Genomic DNA, 17,784 nt, shown 5'->3' with positions numbered 1-17,784 from the left:
ACGATTTAAGCTCCCATAGAAAAAGAGTCGTACGGAGTGTTGTCAATACGATTCGTACTTGCTGCGTCGGAAAATGCCGCTTCGATCCGTACGGACAACGCGTACTGCGCATTCCGAATGCGATTCGTACGGATTAGTGAGTTGTACGGTCTTTGGTACGATTCGTACGGAGAACTGCTTTGGGTACACATCGTACTACATCGTAGGTACGGGTACGGTTCTGCATACGATTCATATGTGAAAAAAGCTCCATACGGCTATTCGGAGGGCATTTTACGAATCTGAATCGGCCCCAAAATGTAATTTACAAAAAAATAATTACACTATTAATATAATTAATTATTAATTAAAGAAATAATAAATTCAAATAAATCATTAATTTATTATAAAAAAATGACTTCCGATCCTGTGCTCCTAAACATCCACAACCCGCTACGGTACTAAAAATAACAAAAATTACTTAAATGTAATAAATACCTTAAAAAACAATAATTATACAAATAAATTACATCGCATTAATTCAAAATATATCCTAAAATACATAACAATAATAAAAAAATATATATTATAAACAACTATATTTTTGTAACCGTTATTAAGGACTACAATATTTAAAAAATCGATCTTACCTTAAAATAGATATTCATGACAAAGATATTCTTGCTGACGATATTTCCATGTGACAATAATTTTGGCTCTATATTTTTCCAAGTCGATATTTCCAACTTGATATATTGTCTCAACACCATCCAAAGACCTGTGAGGCTCTGCTCACCCACTTCCTGAGCTCAAAAGATGCCTACCATGTCACTGGCCGATGAAGCTCACTCCTAGGCCTACCTCCATTTTGTTTTTGTAGTCGGGCTGGCTCCAGACCCATTGGGAGTGGGAGGAGCTACAGAGAACTGGTTTAGAGAGTGGAAAAAGGATTTCCCATACCTATAGTTAGGCTCTTTGCATAAAAGTAGCACCCCCAGAACTCTCCTCAGAACACTGCTGGTCCTGAGACGAATAAAAAGAAGGACTGCTTTGCTGTCATTTAGGAGTTGGTTATGTAGGGCAGTAATCAGTCTGCTTGTATCACCTGCTGTTTTAACACGTTTTTTAATTGGAGTAGTGTCTCCAGTGGCAATTAATTCAAATATAAGGGGCATGGCCCAGTACTTAAATTATGTGTTGTGGTGTCTCCGACTTATGCCAAGGTAAAATTTCTTTCTACATATCTCCAGTGACAATATCTTTAATCCTGAAGCATGTCTGAGAAGGTCATTGAATTTCCTAGTGTCTACATATATAAGGGTTCTGATTCTAGTTCCAGAGTGAAGGCCTGAGTATGATGAATCACAGCGCATGATGTCAGGAATGTAGTAAGCCCACCATTTTTAATAAGGGTGTCCCAGACTGATAGAATTCTATTTGTACGTGTCCTAAAGTACACATTGGTAAAAAGCTGGTATAAAATAAATAGCGCAGTGGCGGGATCGCTGAATTCATTCCTAAGGAAGGACATATCAAGGAAAAACGACTCCCCCGCCAAGGCCTACCTTCAATCAGGGATTAGCATGTTAGCCCTGGAGAACATCTGGGAGTCAGGACTTCCATTCAATAATGTCAAAGATCTGGTTAATAAGTTGACAAAGCTCGTCTCTACCAAAAACCATCAAGAAAGCTTAAATAAGGGGGCCCACAGCTGGTTAGTGATCCAAAGCTACTCAAAATGCTCGCCACAACCGTATCTCGGCACCAGCTTCTCTGGATCACTAAAGGAAGGCTTCCTGGAATTGAGGATGGGGATTTTACCTGTCAAACCCCACATGGTGTATTTCGTCTAGCACGTTCCATTCTAGAGGAGCATATCCTCTCATTGCTAAACAAATCACTACTTATAGGGCAGTTACCTGATGGATTTAAAGAAGCTCGGGTAAAACCTTTAATAAAGAAACCAGGAGCGGATCCCAAGTCCCTGAAAAACTATAGACCGATCTCTCAGCTCCCGTTTCTGGCCAAAGTCCTGGAGCAACATGTGCTAAAATCTTTGGCTATGTTTCTGGAATCTCACCATCTTCTTCATGAGCTCCAGGCAGGGTTCCGAGCACACCATAGCACCGAATTGGTGATGCTCTCGGTGCTGGATGAGCTGAGAGAGATGGCTGACAGTAAGAAACCGAGCGCCCTGATACTTTTAGACCTGTCAGCGGCGTTCGATACTGTCAGCCATACACTGCTCCTGGACAGGCTGTCCAGTTTTGGGATTCAGGGGCCAGCATTCTGCTGGCTGAAATCTTTCCTGACTGGGAGAATACAGAGGATTCAGTTGGGGGAGGAGATTTCAGAGGTTGGAAATGTAACATGTGGGGTGCCCCAGGGCTCTGCCTTATCCCCCCTCCTGTTTAATCTGTACCTTCAGCCATTAATCAGCTCCTTGGCAAAGATGGGCTGCCGTGTATTTAACTACGCCGACGACACCCAACTGTTGCTGAGTATAGATAATACAACACAAGCTCAAACCCAGGCACAGAATGTACTCAGATTTATTGTCGGATGGATGTCCTCGAACCTTCTAAAAATAAACCCTGAGAAGACAGAAGTTTTAGTGGTTGCACCGACCTGCTCTCCATGGAGCCACCTGTACTGGCCCCAGGAGTTGGGCCCTACTCCCAAACCAGCAGACAAAGTGAAAAGCCTGGGAATTAAAATAGACTGTGAGCTATCAATGGCAAGCCAGATTGCTACCGTAGCTGGTGCCTGCACAGGGCTGATTAGACAACTACGTAAGTTAGCCCCCCTTCTGTCCATGTCCATGCTGCGTACGGTCTTATCTGCGACCATCATATCCAGGCTGGACTACGGCAATGCGCTGTATTTGGGCCTTCCAAAAACATTAATTAATAGATTGCAGGTGACTCTGAACGATGCGGCTCGTCTCATTTTTAGGCTACCGAGACGCTCACATGCATCACCACTGTTACAGAGCCTCCACTGGCTGCCCATAAGGCAGAGGTCTGAATTTAAGAGTCTCTGTATTGCCCATAAAGCGATCTACGGACAAGCTCCGTCATATATAAAAAACGTCTAGAGCTGTATAAACCAGACCGGTGCCTTAGGTCTTCCAATTCACAATTGCTCGTATGTCCTCGTTATAGACTTGCTACAAAGGGTGGAAGATCTTTCTCAGTCTTGACCCCCAAAATTTGGAACAAATTACCTGAGTCCCTTCGTAAAGAAGGAAACCTCCTTCGGTTTAGGAAGTCCCTGAAAACTATCTTATTCAGAGAGGCTTTGAGTCCAGTTTAAGCTTGTCCCCCCTCTAGTCCCCCTGCTGAGTATGTTGTTGTGTTCTTTTTTGGTCAAAAGCGCCTTGAGACCTGCCGGTGAGTTGGCGCTATATAAACCGGAAATACGAAAATACAAAATACATGCCCCCCTGGAAACGTACATTTCCAACTACATTATGCAGATTATGTGGCAAAACTGAAGAAGATATGTTGCATCTTCTGTGCATATGCAAGTCTCTAGACCGGGAGAGGAGAGAGCTGTTAAAACCGCATATAAACAAAATGCATATTCGGTCTTGCAGACAGGCAGTGAAGGCGTGCTTCAACGGGGCCAACGCTAGACTAACCTGCATTTTCGTCCACTTCATGAAAGATGCACAAACAAAACTTTACGCAGCAACCTGAGCATAATCTCCCACGCCTAAGCTCTTCTGTCCAGTAACTCTCCCTCACTCCCACTACACAACAACACTAAGTCTAGTGGATCACGATCAAACAATTGACCATTAGATCTATGCACACAAGCGTTGCCCTCAGACCGGGACTCACCCATAGCCTTCACTCGAACTATGCACTTTTATCACAATTATATTGTATGTATTTTTAACTAGTCAACCGTTCGATTTTAGAACATAGTAACCCCGTTTTTAAGGAAATATGAAATTGTGCTACATAGTATTCTTTTAAGTATTTTATATAGCTGTGTGGACTGCTAAGATTGTAATTAATCAAGCAATAAAGATTACTTACTATTACTGGTGGTGGGAAAGCTATCTTGTCTCGATCTTCAGATCAAATCCCATATGGTCCTGTCCATCTGTACATTTCAGATAATTTATGTTTTATGACTTACACCAAAATGTATTAAAATGTTTATTCATTTAATGTAACCGTTGTCACCTGTGTGCTGTTTAATCGCAATTCATGTGAACATTGACCTTGCTCTCAACTTAGGGACAAGCAACCAAAGTGATGAGGCCAAAGTGACAACTTCCTAGCAAGCACATTATTTAACACATCAACCTTTGCAGTCCTATCTAATTGGGTCTAAATGTCTGACTAACCATTTAGCACACCATGAATGGCTATTGTCCTAGATTGGTGTTGTATTGGAGTGAAACTTCCACTCAGCCTAACTAGCAGGTGAGCACAGACAAGAGAAAAAAATAGCAATTTGCAGGTCATCTTTGTTAGGAAAACTCAAAGCCCCAATTAGAAACACTCCCCTGGATGTGCCAGCTGTAAAAGCCACCATTCCTCAGCCTCACTGAGGTGCCCCTTTAATCAAAAGAATTCAACAACTAAACGTGGAGGGGGTAAATTAATGGGCGAGGAAGAGTCCTCTCCCTCAATTGAACTCTTTTAAATGGTGGCACTGACTCCTTGATGCAAACTAAGTACAGGCCCGCTTTCTAATTGCTGTGGTCTGAGGACAATTTTAAGAAGCTCGTTGTCTTACTTGTCTTGGGCTATGCAGTCTTCAGGAACGAATAGCAAATTCAGAGAATCCTGCACAATTTGTTTCATATTTACAAAAATGGGCACATTTCCAAGGAACCTACACAGTTCCAGGATCCACAAAAGAGCACTGTGTTGTTCCCTTAATATATAAACAAGCACGTAGGCTATAACGTCTCCTTATTTATTGAATGTGGAGCTGTTCCTTAGCAGTGCAGAAGGGACAGGAAGAGAGAAGGCTGAATTCAAGGAGTAGGACATTTTACACCTTCTTTCACGCATCTATAATTGCGAAAAGCACATCAATGATGGCAAATAGATTTTCACTGCAGGCCCTTCCACTTTGCCTACTCACTACAAACAACACTGATTCAGGCAATAGGTTTTTCTTTTGTCTAGAACATGATCACAAATATACACATTATGCATGCACACGTTTGCCCATGGACCACACATGCTTGCACATTTATATTTATCTATATTGATATATAGTTTTGTACAATACGAGCCAGAACCAGCAGAGCACTATAGGAACTAAACAATTGCAGTATTAGAAAGCCCAAGACAATATCCTGCAGAAAAAGCAACTCTTCAAAAAACATTCTGGGCATAATCTTTCTTTCTAAATTTCAAGGGAATTGTTTCCATCAAGTCCGAGTGCCCATTCCCAAGTAATACCATATAATAACTAAAACTGTTTACAGAAATCTCTAGTACTTTTTACATCGCTCATTTTGGGAGAGGATCACCCTGTAGACATTCCCAACTGAAACTGGTTTTAAAGGCGATATATAAAGGGGTTGTCCTAATAGAGAGGTATGGAGTTCCAGACTTTGAAACATCTCTCTAAACAAGCTTGATGTAGACATTTTTCTTTCTTGAAGGCTGGTTTTTCAGGAGGCTACAATCTACTCTTCGTAGTGATCATGAGCCATCTGAGAAGGCTAATTAGCTGGCTAGATGGTTGTGAAAGTTGTTGTGTATAGTTTTATAGAGATTGGAAACTAGATCAACTTCTAACCTTTATCGGAAGCCAGATCAGTGACAACAGTATTGAAGTGTAAGGAGAATGTTTTCAGGTGCCATTATAATCTGATGTACTGCAGCATTGAATGGTGCTTTTAAGAAAGTAAGGTGAGTTTTTGGAATTCCAGTCAGAAGGAAAATGTCACTGTCGAGTCTAAAGAAGACTTTGACTTCCATCACAGATTTGAAGTTGTCTGCTGTTATGATGGACTTAATGTGCACTTTTAGCCTTTGCATTAATGTGTGCCTGTATACTGTGGGGAGGTTTTAGAGGGTGAAGCCTAAAGATTTATCATCTTACGCAATAATGGAAAGCTGGGTTGCCCCATCCAGCCACACTTGCTTTGGAGGGCAACATTTTGAAGGTAAAAGGAGGTGGAATTTAGGGACCTATTTTGATGTTTGGCAGAATTGCTTCCGCCGACACCGACTTGGTCTTGGGACCAACCGACATCTGGTTGGCGGTCCCACCTGCCTCATTAATAAACCGGTTCATCGTAAACCGTCTGTAATACCTGGTCCCTTAGGGAAATGGGAGGTGTTGTTCATCCCTGCACCTCAAAGTGCCTGCCACGCGGTGCAGGGATCAACATGGGGGCACCATAGGTACCCCTTTGGCCCCCAACCAGACGCCAAGCACTCATGGGAGCCCTGCTGAGGGCCCACAGACACATTTTCCGACATGGTTTCCATGTCGGACAGGCCGAGATGGAAACCATGTCTGAAAGCGTGCGTCACAATTACAAGAGCAAAAAGGCCCGCCCTTTGGGATTACGTGCTGGCTCCGACTATTGTAAGCCAGCCGGAATGACCGGCCGGTATGCTTTGTGACCACCAGCATTATAATTGGGCAGTCGGAAAGCAAACCGAGTGGCCCATTACGATGCAGCTAGAAAGGCTACAACCATCTGTCGGAACCTTTACGGGCCGCATTGTAAACGAGTCGATGTGACATCCAGAACTGAGGAATTTTAGGGTGTTAAAAAATGCATCAGTTTCCTCTGGAGAGCCTACTTAGTTATCAATGTAATTGTGAAAACAGATATTGTATGCTTTAAGAGGGAGCAGAGGAACTCGTGTACAAATTCAAGAGCGCGGGGATTAAAAATAGACCCTTGGAGAACTATGTGTCAAAGGGTGGAAGGGCTTGACAGGGAGTTTGCCAGTCTTATTTGCTGGTAGCAGGTGGTCAAGTTGAATTCAAAGTACCTTAATACTGCCTCATACATTCCTATCTGTAGTTCCACAGCAATCAAGAAAGTGCCATAGTTAACTATGTCAATTTCCCTGACAGATCCACTAATTTAGCTGTTACGCTGCCAAAAAATCTTGAACATACCACGTAGTGTTCCTTTGTGGCTCAGGCAGTGCAGGTATACCAACTTACCATTTAGATAATGCTAACGGGCTAGTGCTCTGTGGACCTCTTCATAAGTTACCTGGAAATGATCAACATTAAAAAAGACAAACATGCCCTTTCTGGCTTCCCACTCACCCTTTCCCCTGAGCCAGGACATAATGAAGCCATCCTCATGAATGCGACTCGGGGCTTTTATTAGATGCTAAGATAATAAATATGCAAAACAATATAGAAAATATAACAATTATTGTGGCAATAGGAAATATAGAGAGCATAGAGCATAGATAATAGCATCTAAAAGTTCTGCCATTTTGAGAGTTGGAATACAGCATGTGACACCTATGGCAGGCTGGCTGTATTGGCCTGTAGTGTCCTTGAAGCTGATACCCCGAGGAACGAAAGAATGCCATCTCTATCTAATCTTGATCTCCTATTTATAGCATTTTTGCATGAGGTTCATGTGATGATGTCATCATGGTAAGGGCCCAGAGTGAGAAGTATCTCATGGGAATTTATGCAGTCTTTTATACATGTATATATGCAAAGCAACACTAGGTCTGAATAAAACAATATACTATTTTAGAATATGGTTAGGTGAACGGAAAGCACACAATCTTAACATAGATAAATATAAACAATATGCTATTACATGCATAATGCAATGTAGTTAGTAGAGGTGACAAAAGCCACAGGAGAATTGTGGGCATCAATAAATAATAGGACATATACAGACAACGTATCATTGCAGTCTCTATGCTATATCTGAAACCCAGTTGTAGATCATGAGATCACCAGTAGAGTTGTTTTCATTAATGAAAGGGTTTTTCTTGACACAGTTCTCTAGCACTTTAATGAGTAAAGTAACATTAGCTACTGGTCAAAGGTTATTCAGGTTGTATTTGTCTCCTCCTGTTTTTTGGATAATGGAATAACTTGACCAAGCACGAGGAAGGACAGTATACGTAAGAGAGGAGCTGACCGCCATCATTGTGTACAGAGAATGCAATATACCATTATCTTTCACCAAATTGGCTAGGAGAGAGTCTAAAAAAATGAGAAGATATTCTTAGAGTAGTCATGTTCTTTGCAGATGTGCCTGTGATATCTTTTTTAAATAAAGTAGCAAGGCTTATATATGGTCCATTTAGTTGAAACTGAGGACATCTCTCACTCAAACACACTGCAGTTTCTGAGAAGGTAGTGGTTGAGTTACGAGATTCAGAGGTCTTGTATGATAATATCATACGTTTATTATTTTGTAGAAAATGTATTCAAAGTTCAACTTGACAAGGTTCTCTGTTGCACATGAGTTTTGTTACAGACAACATAAGAAAGGATCAGGCATGTATGTAAAGGCTTTTGAAGTTTTTCAATTGCATTCTTAAACTTCTTGATGCATTTGGGGTAGTGGGACATAGATATGATTTGAGAAGTGAGTTAGTCTAAATCTGATAGGGATGTTATGTCAGGGCCATGTGTAGAAAGGATGCGTTGCACAAGTTATGGAGAAAGGGAAAACCGATATTTGCAACACCTGACCCCGGTCATAGGCCTGCACTCTCCCCGGCAGCTCCTCTGCTCCCGACGTCGCTGTCGAGCCCCCAGTCTAGGGTTCTAGGCTGCTGTCTGCCCTGCGTGCTGCATCGCGGTAATCTTTGACCTCCTGGTTGTATTTTTCTGTACTTGTTCTCTTTATTGTCATTTGTGCATTGTTTCAGTGTGATTTTTATTATTCTGTTCCCATTGACTGTGTTTTTTACTATTCTGTTCATTACTCGCAGCCCCTCGCCATTCCCATCTCCCTGTTACCGCCGCTGCAGGCCTGTGGCCCCGCCCAACTGCTCTCACCCAGTTCCCGCCTCCCAGCTCAGCGTCCCTAACCTCCCCTACATATGCCGACTGCTGCACAGTCGCACAGCGGATGCACTCAGGCGGCACGCTGCTGGTGCGCCGAAGGCGCGCCTAAGGCAAGCCCATCTGCGCCAGTCCGTGACCCTCCCGCGACCAGCGCCAGGAACCCTGGCTCTCCAGGGCCCCGCCGATATGACACCACTACCCTCCATGCTCTCAACCCCAGAAGACACTCAGACTGCCAGATCTCCTCACCGAACACCACCCACGGACCTTTCTCCTGCAGACTCTGCCAACGTTCCTTCACCATCTACAGCGCCCACACATCCGTCACAAGCCCACGGGATGACCGGGACACCAAAGGCCTGACATGCATCCTCCTCAACGTACGCTCCCTTGACAGACACGCCGTAGAGACCTGGGACCTGATCAACACCCTCGGGCCCGACGCCGCCTTCTTCGCGGAAACCTGGACCAACGCCACCTCCAGTCCCGACATCGCCACTGCAATCCCTGACAGTTATAAGATCCAGAGGAAGGACCGCCAGCACCGCCTAGGAGGAGGACTCGCCATTGCACACAAGACCTCCCTCTGACTCTCCACCTCCAGCACGAGTGACCGCCACTCCAGCACAGAACACCTACACTTCCAGATACAGACCTCCCCCAGGACCATGCTCAGTGGCACCCTCACCTACAGACCCCCGGGACCCCGCTCCCTGGCCACAACAGCAATCACCGACTTCGTCAAACCCCATGCCATCACCTCCACGGACTACATCCTACTCGGAGACCTGAATTTCCACCTCGACAACCGCAGCAAACCCGACTCCACTCCCCTCCTCAACGACCTCTCCAACCTTGGACTGAAGCAGTTTGTCAACACATCCATGCACAGAGCAGGACACACCCTTGACCCCATCTTTGCAGAAGGGTCAAACGTCCACTTCAGCCACACCATGTAACGCCCCTGGACCGACCACCACTGCGTACATTTTACCTTCAACACCACCACCACACCCAAACCGACCCCCCACCTGCCACAAAGGAACTGGAGCAAAATCACAGAGGAACACCTCAACTCCACCCTCCTCCTAGACCCCCCCACCACCATGACTGATGCCAATTCCACAGCTAAAGAACTCCATTGATGGATCTCCAGATGCACCAACAAGATCACCCCCCTCCGCCACCCTGCTAAATAACGCCCCCTGAAGGCCACCTGGTTCACCACCAAACTCCAAGTCGCCAGCCATACCCACAGATACCTCGAGAAAATATGGCAAAGCCGGACAACCACAGAAGACCTAAACAACCATAGGAGCGCCCTGAAGGACTTCCACCAGCTCATAAGGGACACCAAATGGACCTTCATCAAGAACAAAATCGACACCAATGCAACAAACGCCAAATAACTCTTCAACGTCATACAGCATTTCACCAAACCCCCCAGTGAGGCCACGGACGTCACACCAAACCAGGAACTCTGCACCATGCTCAGCACCTACTTCCATCAGAAGATCAAGACTCTCTACGACCACTTCAGCGACCAGACGCCGTTCACCACTCCTTCCACCTCTGCTGACCACCAGCCGACCATCACCACCTGGACCCCCGCCACAGTGGAACTGATCACCACGACCTTGATGAAAAATCGGTCTGGAGCCCCCATGGACCCTGCCCACCACACATCTACCAGAAGGCCGCCATTGCCCCTGAACTAGAATGCACCATCAACGCCTCCCTCCAATCCGGCACCTTCCCTGACGACTGGAAGCAGGCAGAAGTCAAGCCCCTCCTTAAGAAACCATCAGCCAACCCTACGGACCTGAAGATCTACCGGCCTATCTATCTGTTCCCGTTCACCACCAAAATCGCTGAAAGAGTCGTAAATGCCCAGCTGACCGCATTCATCGAAGACGCCTCCCAGTCCGGATTCAACAGCAACCACAGCACCGAGACCGGCCTCCTTGCTGCCACTGACGACATCTGACCAGGGACACACCGCAGCCCTCATCCTACTTGACCTCTCCACAGCCTTGGATACCATCTCACACCACACCCTCGCAGACAAACTGCACGATACTGGGATACAAGGAACCTCTCTAAACTGGATCAGATCCTTTCTCTTCGGCAGAACCCAGAGGATCAGACTCCCCCTTTTCATTTCCGAACCCACAGAGAGCAACTGTGGAGTACCACAGGGATCATCGCTCAGCCCCACGCTCTTCAACATCTACATGGCCCCCTCACCGCCATCGTCAGACAGTATGGGCTCAACATAGTATCTTACGCCAATGACACCCAACTCCTCCTCTCCCTCATGAAGGATCCCGAAGACACCAGGCTCAGCTTCCAGGAAGGAATGAGGAACGTCATGACCTGGATGAAGGACAGCTGCCTGAAGCTCAACACTGACAAAACAGAGGTCCTCATCCTGGGACCCTCAACCTCCGCCAGGAATGACACATGGTGGCCCTCTGCCATCGGGAATCCTCCCACCCCGACAGACCACACTCGGAACCTCAGCATCATCCTCGACTCCTCTCTTACCATGACCCGTCAGATCAACGCCATCGCCTCCACCAGCTTCAACTGCCTCCGCATTCTCGAAAGTCCTTCAAATGGATCCCCCCGAACACAGAAAAATGGTCACCCACGCACTCATAACCAGCAGACTGGACTACGGAAACACCGGAATCAACAGGACCCTTCTACACAAGCTCCAAACCATCCAGAATGCCACGACCAGACTCGTCCTCGGGACCCCATGGCACGAACGCATGACGCAACACCTTTGAGACCTTCACTGGCTCCTGATCGAGAAGAGAATAACCTACAAGCTTTTCACCCACACCTACAAATCCCTCCACAACATCGGACCCAAATACCTCAACGATCAAGTCTGTTTCCAAGCGCCTAAAAGAACTCTCCGATCCACCGACCCCTACATGGTGGGGACCACCTGCATCCGCAAAAGCAGAGCAGGAGGAAGGGCCTTCTCCTACATCACAACCAAAACCTGGAGCAAGCTCCCGATCAGCATCAGACTCTCTCCTAACCTGCACATCTTCAGGAAGGACCTCAAGACCTTGCTCTTCGATTGAGCCGGAGCTGCCTACCCCTCCTCCCCCCAGCGCCTTGAGACCCTCACGGGTGAGTAGCATGCTTTATAAGCCCCTGATCGATTGATACATTGATTGCTGTTCTAATCTGTATTGGGCTGAAATTTGGTTAGGCACTGTTTGTGATTAATAGGTTAAATGCTCATAGAGAGACACTTCTGATGTGACCATCTTTAGAATTCTTGTAAGTGCATGAGAGAAGATGTCTGGAAGAATAGGTAAGAGCCTTGGGAACTAGTTTTTAGAACAGAGAGTGTCTACTGAAGTGTACTTAGAGTGCCCTATGGCCGGGGGTGAAAGGGTAGAGATCATTAAGTTGGAGAAGAGTCAAAACCATTAGAGATCCAGATCAAATATAGAGTTGGTAAAAGGATTAGCAAAGATGTGTGAGACATGACTGAATTGAGAACTGGAAGATGAGGAGCAGAGGTGGAGGTATTTGGTGAAAGAAGTTGGAGTGGTAAACAGGAAGAATAATCTGTGAAGAGCCCCTCCTGGGAAACATCGTTTACAATGCACCCATTACAACGCATGTTATTACAACGTATTTGTGACATCGCAAAATCCATTACAATGCATGTCATTACATCTCATAATCCATTACAACGCATTCCCTAAAGTAACGCCCCAGCGGAGTTAGAATAGTAATTGTGTTGTAATGGATTATGCGTTGTAACGACATGCGTTATAATGGATTTTGCGATGTAAAAAATGCGTTGTAATGACACGAATTGTAACGTGTACGTTGTAAAGTGTCATAATCATACCTCCTTTATTAGAAGGAGGGTGTGAAATTTGCCATCAAATTAGGCCAGAAAATGTTCAATGCTTGAATAGTTTCTGTCCCTATGGAATGATTCTCACTTCTGAAACTTTCAGTACTCATGTGGTATCTTCTTCCTATGGGGTGGGGGTATGTGGTAGGATACAAAAAAGAAGGAACCTATTTAAGGGAGCTCTGTCTCCCTCAGTGATACTCATTTGCAACCAATAATTCTGGGAATGCTCTCATAATCTTATGTTTAAAGATTTTTAGTGCCATGTTATAAAAGATTGTAGGTTGAAAGATTTTGTAGTAGTGTGGGCCTAATTTATAGGTGATTCTGGATAGCCATGATTTATCTATAGAATACGTCATGTCACCAAGTGGCTAGAATTATTGTAAACCAGTCTGGGAATGATGAATATTGACACCCTATGTTCAGCCGCAGCCGGTAGTGGGAATACCGGCCGGGCGGTGACGCGGGGAAGGGAAGGGACAGGGTGCGGGGTAGTAATGTATGGATTACGGAGTTTAACAGGTAAGTAAACATAAAAATAAATAAAACGAATTTCGTTGCGTGCACTGCATCACCAAATGCGATGCAGTGCACGCAGCGAAATACGTGTTATTTATTTTTATGTTTACTTACCTGTTAAACTCCGTAATTCATACATTACTACCCCGCCCCTTCCCCTCCCCACGTCACCGCCTGGCCGGTACTCCCACTACCGGCTGCCCATGTTGCTTGTTTAGGGTTTGATGGTTGGTTGACATTATAGATCAGGTTGCATCTGAATTTTGTGCAGGTGTAAATGAATGATAATGATTGCTCTAGTCAGCGGGATATTGGGATCCTTCAAGTTAATTAATGATTTCACATCGGATAACCATACGTGACAAGACTCTCTACTTTAAAGGAAGACTCACATTTTTTAAGACGATAGTCGCTTTGTTGCTGATTTTTGCTCCTTTACAACTTCTTCTTTAGAACAGTGGTTCTCTACCTGTGGTCCACCGAATCCTGGGGGTCCAACACAACTTTGAAAATGATATAATATTATCACAATTATCAAGTATATGCACATAAAAAATGTCAATTGAAAAACATTTAAATACACTCTCTAAATTAAAAAACAAAAATGAATTCTAAAAATTAAACTGGTATCTTCAGCTTGATTTTGGGGATTTCTTTTTAAATATAAAAAAGGTCAACCCAGTAACCAGGCACCTTGGCTGGACAATAACTGAACAATAAACTGGTCTCTATGGGGGTAGTGTAGCCCTTGGTAGTCAAGGGCTACACTACCCCCATAGAGACCAGTTTATTGTTTAGTGATTAGTGGGAGTGGCGCAATTATATGAAAAAAGAGCTCTTCTGACCGATTGGTTACCTCAGTTGAAGCACTGGGAAAAAACTGAGAGGATGCATTTGGAGCAAAAAAAGACAAAGTGATATACTACTGTCTAGCATATCAATTCACCTTTTAAAGAAGAACATCTAATTTTGAAAAGCTCCAGCCTTCCAGTTAACATTTCGATATTTGTATTTTTTATTTGCTTGTGAATTAAATAAAATATATAAAATTTTAGTACACGTAAAATTGTTTCTGTTTGTCTGTGCATTGTATCGAGGTTCAAATTATAGAAATGACTTAGGCCAGAGTCCCCGTAAGATCTTGGATCCATAGAAGTTAAAAAGTTACTAACCGCTGCATTAGTGCAAGACAGTGGGAAATTCAAGTCCCTACATTGTTTTAAAATCTTCCTTTTATCTGCTCCCAAACGTTAGGATATATGGTGAAGTCCTAACAAAACAATGAACTTCGTAGTGCAAAAAGTCATAGTGAATTTGAAGGTCATTCCTTGTAACTAATTTTCAGTTAGAATATACAGAGATTGAGAAAATAAATTCAATAACCTGGATCATGGTTTTCTGAAGGAGTTTATGGTGTCTCATTCCAGCGCATAAATTCATGTAAATATACTAAAGAGCAATAAAACTACTTCCAATGTCATTGCTAATATATTTCCTGTAATCTGGTGGATGTTGAGTTGTACACAAACAGCACCCTACCCAGTGACATTCATGAACACACATCCAACAGATCCGACACATTCAAAGACACAAATGAACACAAACCATCAGATATATAGAAACATGCACACAAAATGCCAGACATGCAGTCAGCAAGGCCAAAAAGACAAACTGGCACATGTAACACTAGGCATATGGTTACCGGATTACAATGCAATCGAATAAAGGCTCACTCACAGAGGCAAATTATGCAGGTATATTCAGACCAAAACACCACACCTGCAATCAGAATGCAAATATACAGGCACACATACACAGTGGGACAAACGGACAGAGAGACGGATAAAGAACCCTTCGCCATGTCTCCGAGGCTATCTTCCCAATTCAATGCTCAAGATCTTCTCAAATATGCCACGGGTTATTGTGCTGGTGCAATTATAATCTTAGGTTGGTTTGTATGTATCTATGCTTTTATTCTGCCATAAAATATCGTGGTATCGTGTATGTCGAGATATCACTTTACTTGTTGCATGGAACACGTGCTGTCGTCGAGGAGAGAAGACAAGACATCCGGACTTCGGAGGAGTTTGTGACTTTTACACTCTAGTCATACAGTCAGTGCCTCCTTATTAGAAAGCTAACCCAATAGGATAGCTCAGTGAGGTGGATGCCCACGCCTGAAACATGCAGAGCTCTTAAAGTGATTATTAGTTGAAACCCACGCAGACCCGACTTGTGTTTCCATCTTTCCAAGGTCTGTAAATTGAGTACCATTAAGCTTGGTAATATTACCTCCTTTTATTTAGACCACTTATAAATGGCAGAAGTGCTTTGGGAAGTGTCATATAACATAAATTATTATTGTGCATTCAAGTTTATTTTCTTTGCTCTTTATTACTTTATATGTAATACTATAAACAATAACAGCAACAAAAAAACGCACAACCCTAGAAACGTACTTCATTTCCACTTCAATCCATTTTGGCAGTGTTTCTTCTCTTTTGTTTCTTTAAAGTATATCCATATTTGTACTGATTTTTCCTGCGCTTTCATTGTCATTCAGGTGACTGAAGGAAAGGAGAACGAAGTCAAAATTAACGAGGCCAGAGAGCTTTACCGACCAGCAGCTGCAAGAGCCTCGCTTCTGTATTTTGTTATTAACGACCTCAGCAAAATTAACCCCATTTATCAGTTTTCATTGAAGGTAAGCGGTGCGTTTTACTAAATGATGCGAAGTAGTTTGTTGCATATTGGTCTTACACCTTGGCTCTCCCTCTGTATTACGTACAATGAATACGCATGCCTGCCTGCATGTATAGGACACAGAAATGTGGTTGTTTACATTACACACCTTTTAATGTTAAAAGTTATTTTGGTACCATCAATTCATTTTCGGATTTTCTTCCGTGGTCACCGTGAAAGTGATAGTTTTGAAACAATGGTGACCTATATTACTTGCTAGCCCCAACAATTCGTGTACATTACAAACACCCATTACATTAGAAAGTGTACAGCTGTCGCAGCCATAGCTGTGATATTCACGGGTCCCCTGTGAAAATGAGAAAGAGAGGAATCTTAACACTAAACATTCTATTTTAAAGTATTGAGGAAATTGTCTTCTATAATAAATTATTATTCAACGTGGTGCTTGAGAGATGCGGAAGGGAAGGTAGTTTTTGTTTTCGAGCTGTTTAGTTATGTTTAGAAAGTGTACCTATACCTATGAATACATATGTTTTCCTACGGATACATTATATGTACATTTCCGTTTAACTCACAAAAATTTGCCATACCTCCTCATCTTCCTGACTATATTTATTTGGCCAACATTTTGTATCTACATTTTTCGGATGCTGGCTGATGGAATAAAAAATTGCAGTACCGTTACAGTGACTGCTGGCAAAAGTTCTTGTTCAGTCAGTCATAATAGCTTTATTTCGATAGAAAACACATCTTAAAAGCTGTAGAACAAGAATAAAAAAGCGATAGCATTAAAAACAGATTTCGTTTTGGCGAGTAATAAATATACCCAAATCAACTGAATGACAAAAAATTCATCAATATCCTTACATAACATAATTAAAAATAACATTTATAGTATAAAAATAGAAGAAGGTGCATTTTACAGAGGGCGAAAACACGTAGCAACAAGAATACTTAAAGGTTGGCATTCAAGACTCTTGATCTAATATTCCAAGTCCATCTCAGGAATTTGGCCAGAACACACGCATACAGGGCTTGTGCATCAGATCTTAAAATGCGCAACGCCACAGAGAGGCTTTGAGTACCCAACTCTCTGCAAAGTGGTTTAAGCCAACATTCCCTTGTCGCTTTGTAGGCTGGACAGACGAACATGACATGCACAATTGACTCTAGGCTAGCCTCACAATTCGGGCACGAGGATGGTGTCTGGAAAGGGACCTTCCATTGTGCAGTCAGCTCGAGAATGAAGAGTGAGCCTACCCTGAACTCAAAAAAAAGAGCTCTGTCATAAGGTTTCTGTATGACATCTAGGTATGGTTCATAACGAGTAAAATGCTTGTGTTGCATGAACTCCTCTGTCAACCTGCCTAATTTGGGATCGAGGAAACCCTTATTACAAACCCAGGACCAGTAAGCCTTCTTAAGTTCTGCCTTTGGTGGGGTGGTTCTGTTTACCCACGCCTCTTTAAGGTCAAGATCATACAGTAGTGTTTTTAGGTCCTTTAGCCATTAAATTTTGTGCCACCCATCCTTATTCATTATTTCACTAAGCCCTGCTGCCTACTTTGAAAGTTCTGGTGTCCGCCACACGCGGGCCCACAATAGGAGAGGGCGAAGTCTTGCTAAATCTTTAAATGAATGACACCCTAGATCTTGCAATAAAGGCCTGGTGGGGGTCCTCTGAGGAA

General features: G+C 43.6%; 1 protein-coding gene across 1 annotated transcript in view; it reads left to right on the top strand.

Moving 5' to 3' along the window:
* The window catches only part of DNAH11 (dynein axonemal heavy chain 11), a 3,642,058-nt gene that overhangs the window by 2,963,761 nt on the left and 660,513 nt on the right, over nt 1–17,784 (top strand). Inside the window, exon 69 of the mRNA XM_078663510.1 lies at nt 15,957–16,097. Within this exon, the coding sequence (XP_078519636.1) occupies nt 15,957–16,097 (141 nt within the window). The remainder of the gene's footprint in view (nt 1–15,956; nt 16,098–17,784) is intronic.

This window comes from Lissotriton helveticus, chromosome 10 (assembly GCF_964261635.1).
Source record: "Lissotriton helveticus chromosome 10, aLisHel1.1, whole genome shotgun sequence".
In the NCBI taxonomy this organism is placed as follows: domain Eukaryota; kingdom Metazoa; phylum Chordata; class Amphibia; order Caudata; family Salamandridae; genus Lissotriton; species Lissotriton helveticus.
Note: the sequence above shows the minus strand (reverse complement) of the source record. Positions and strands in the feature narration are given on the sequence as shown.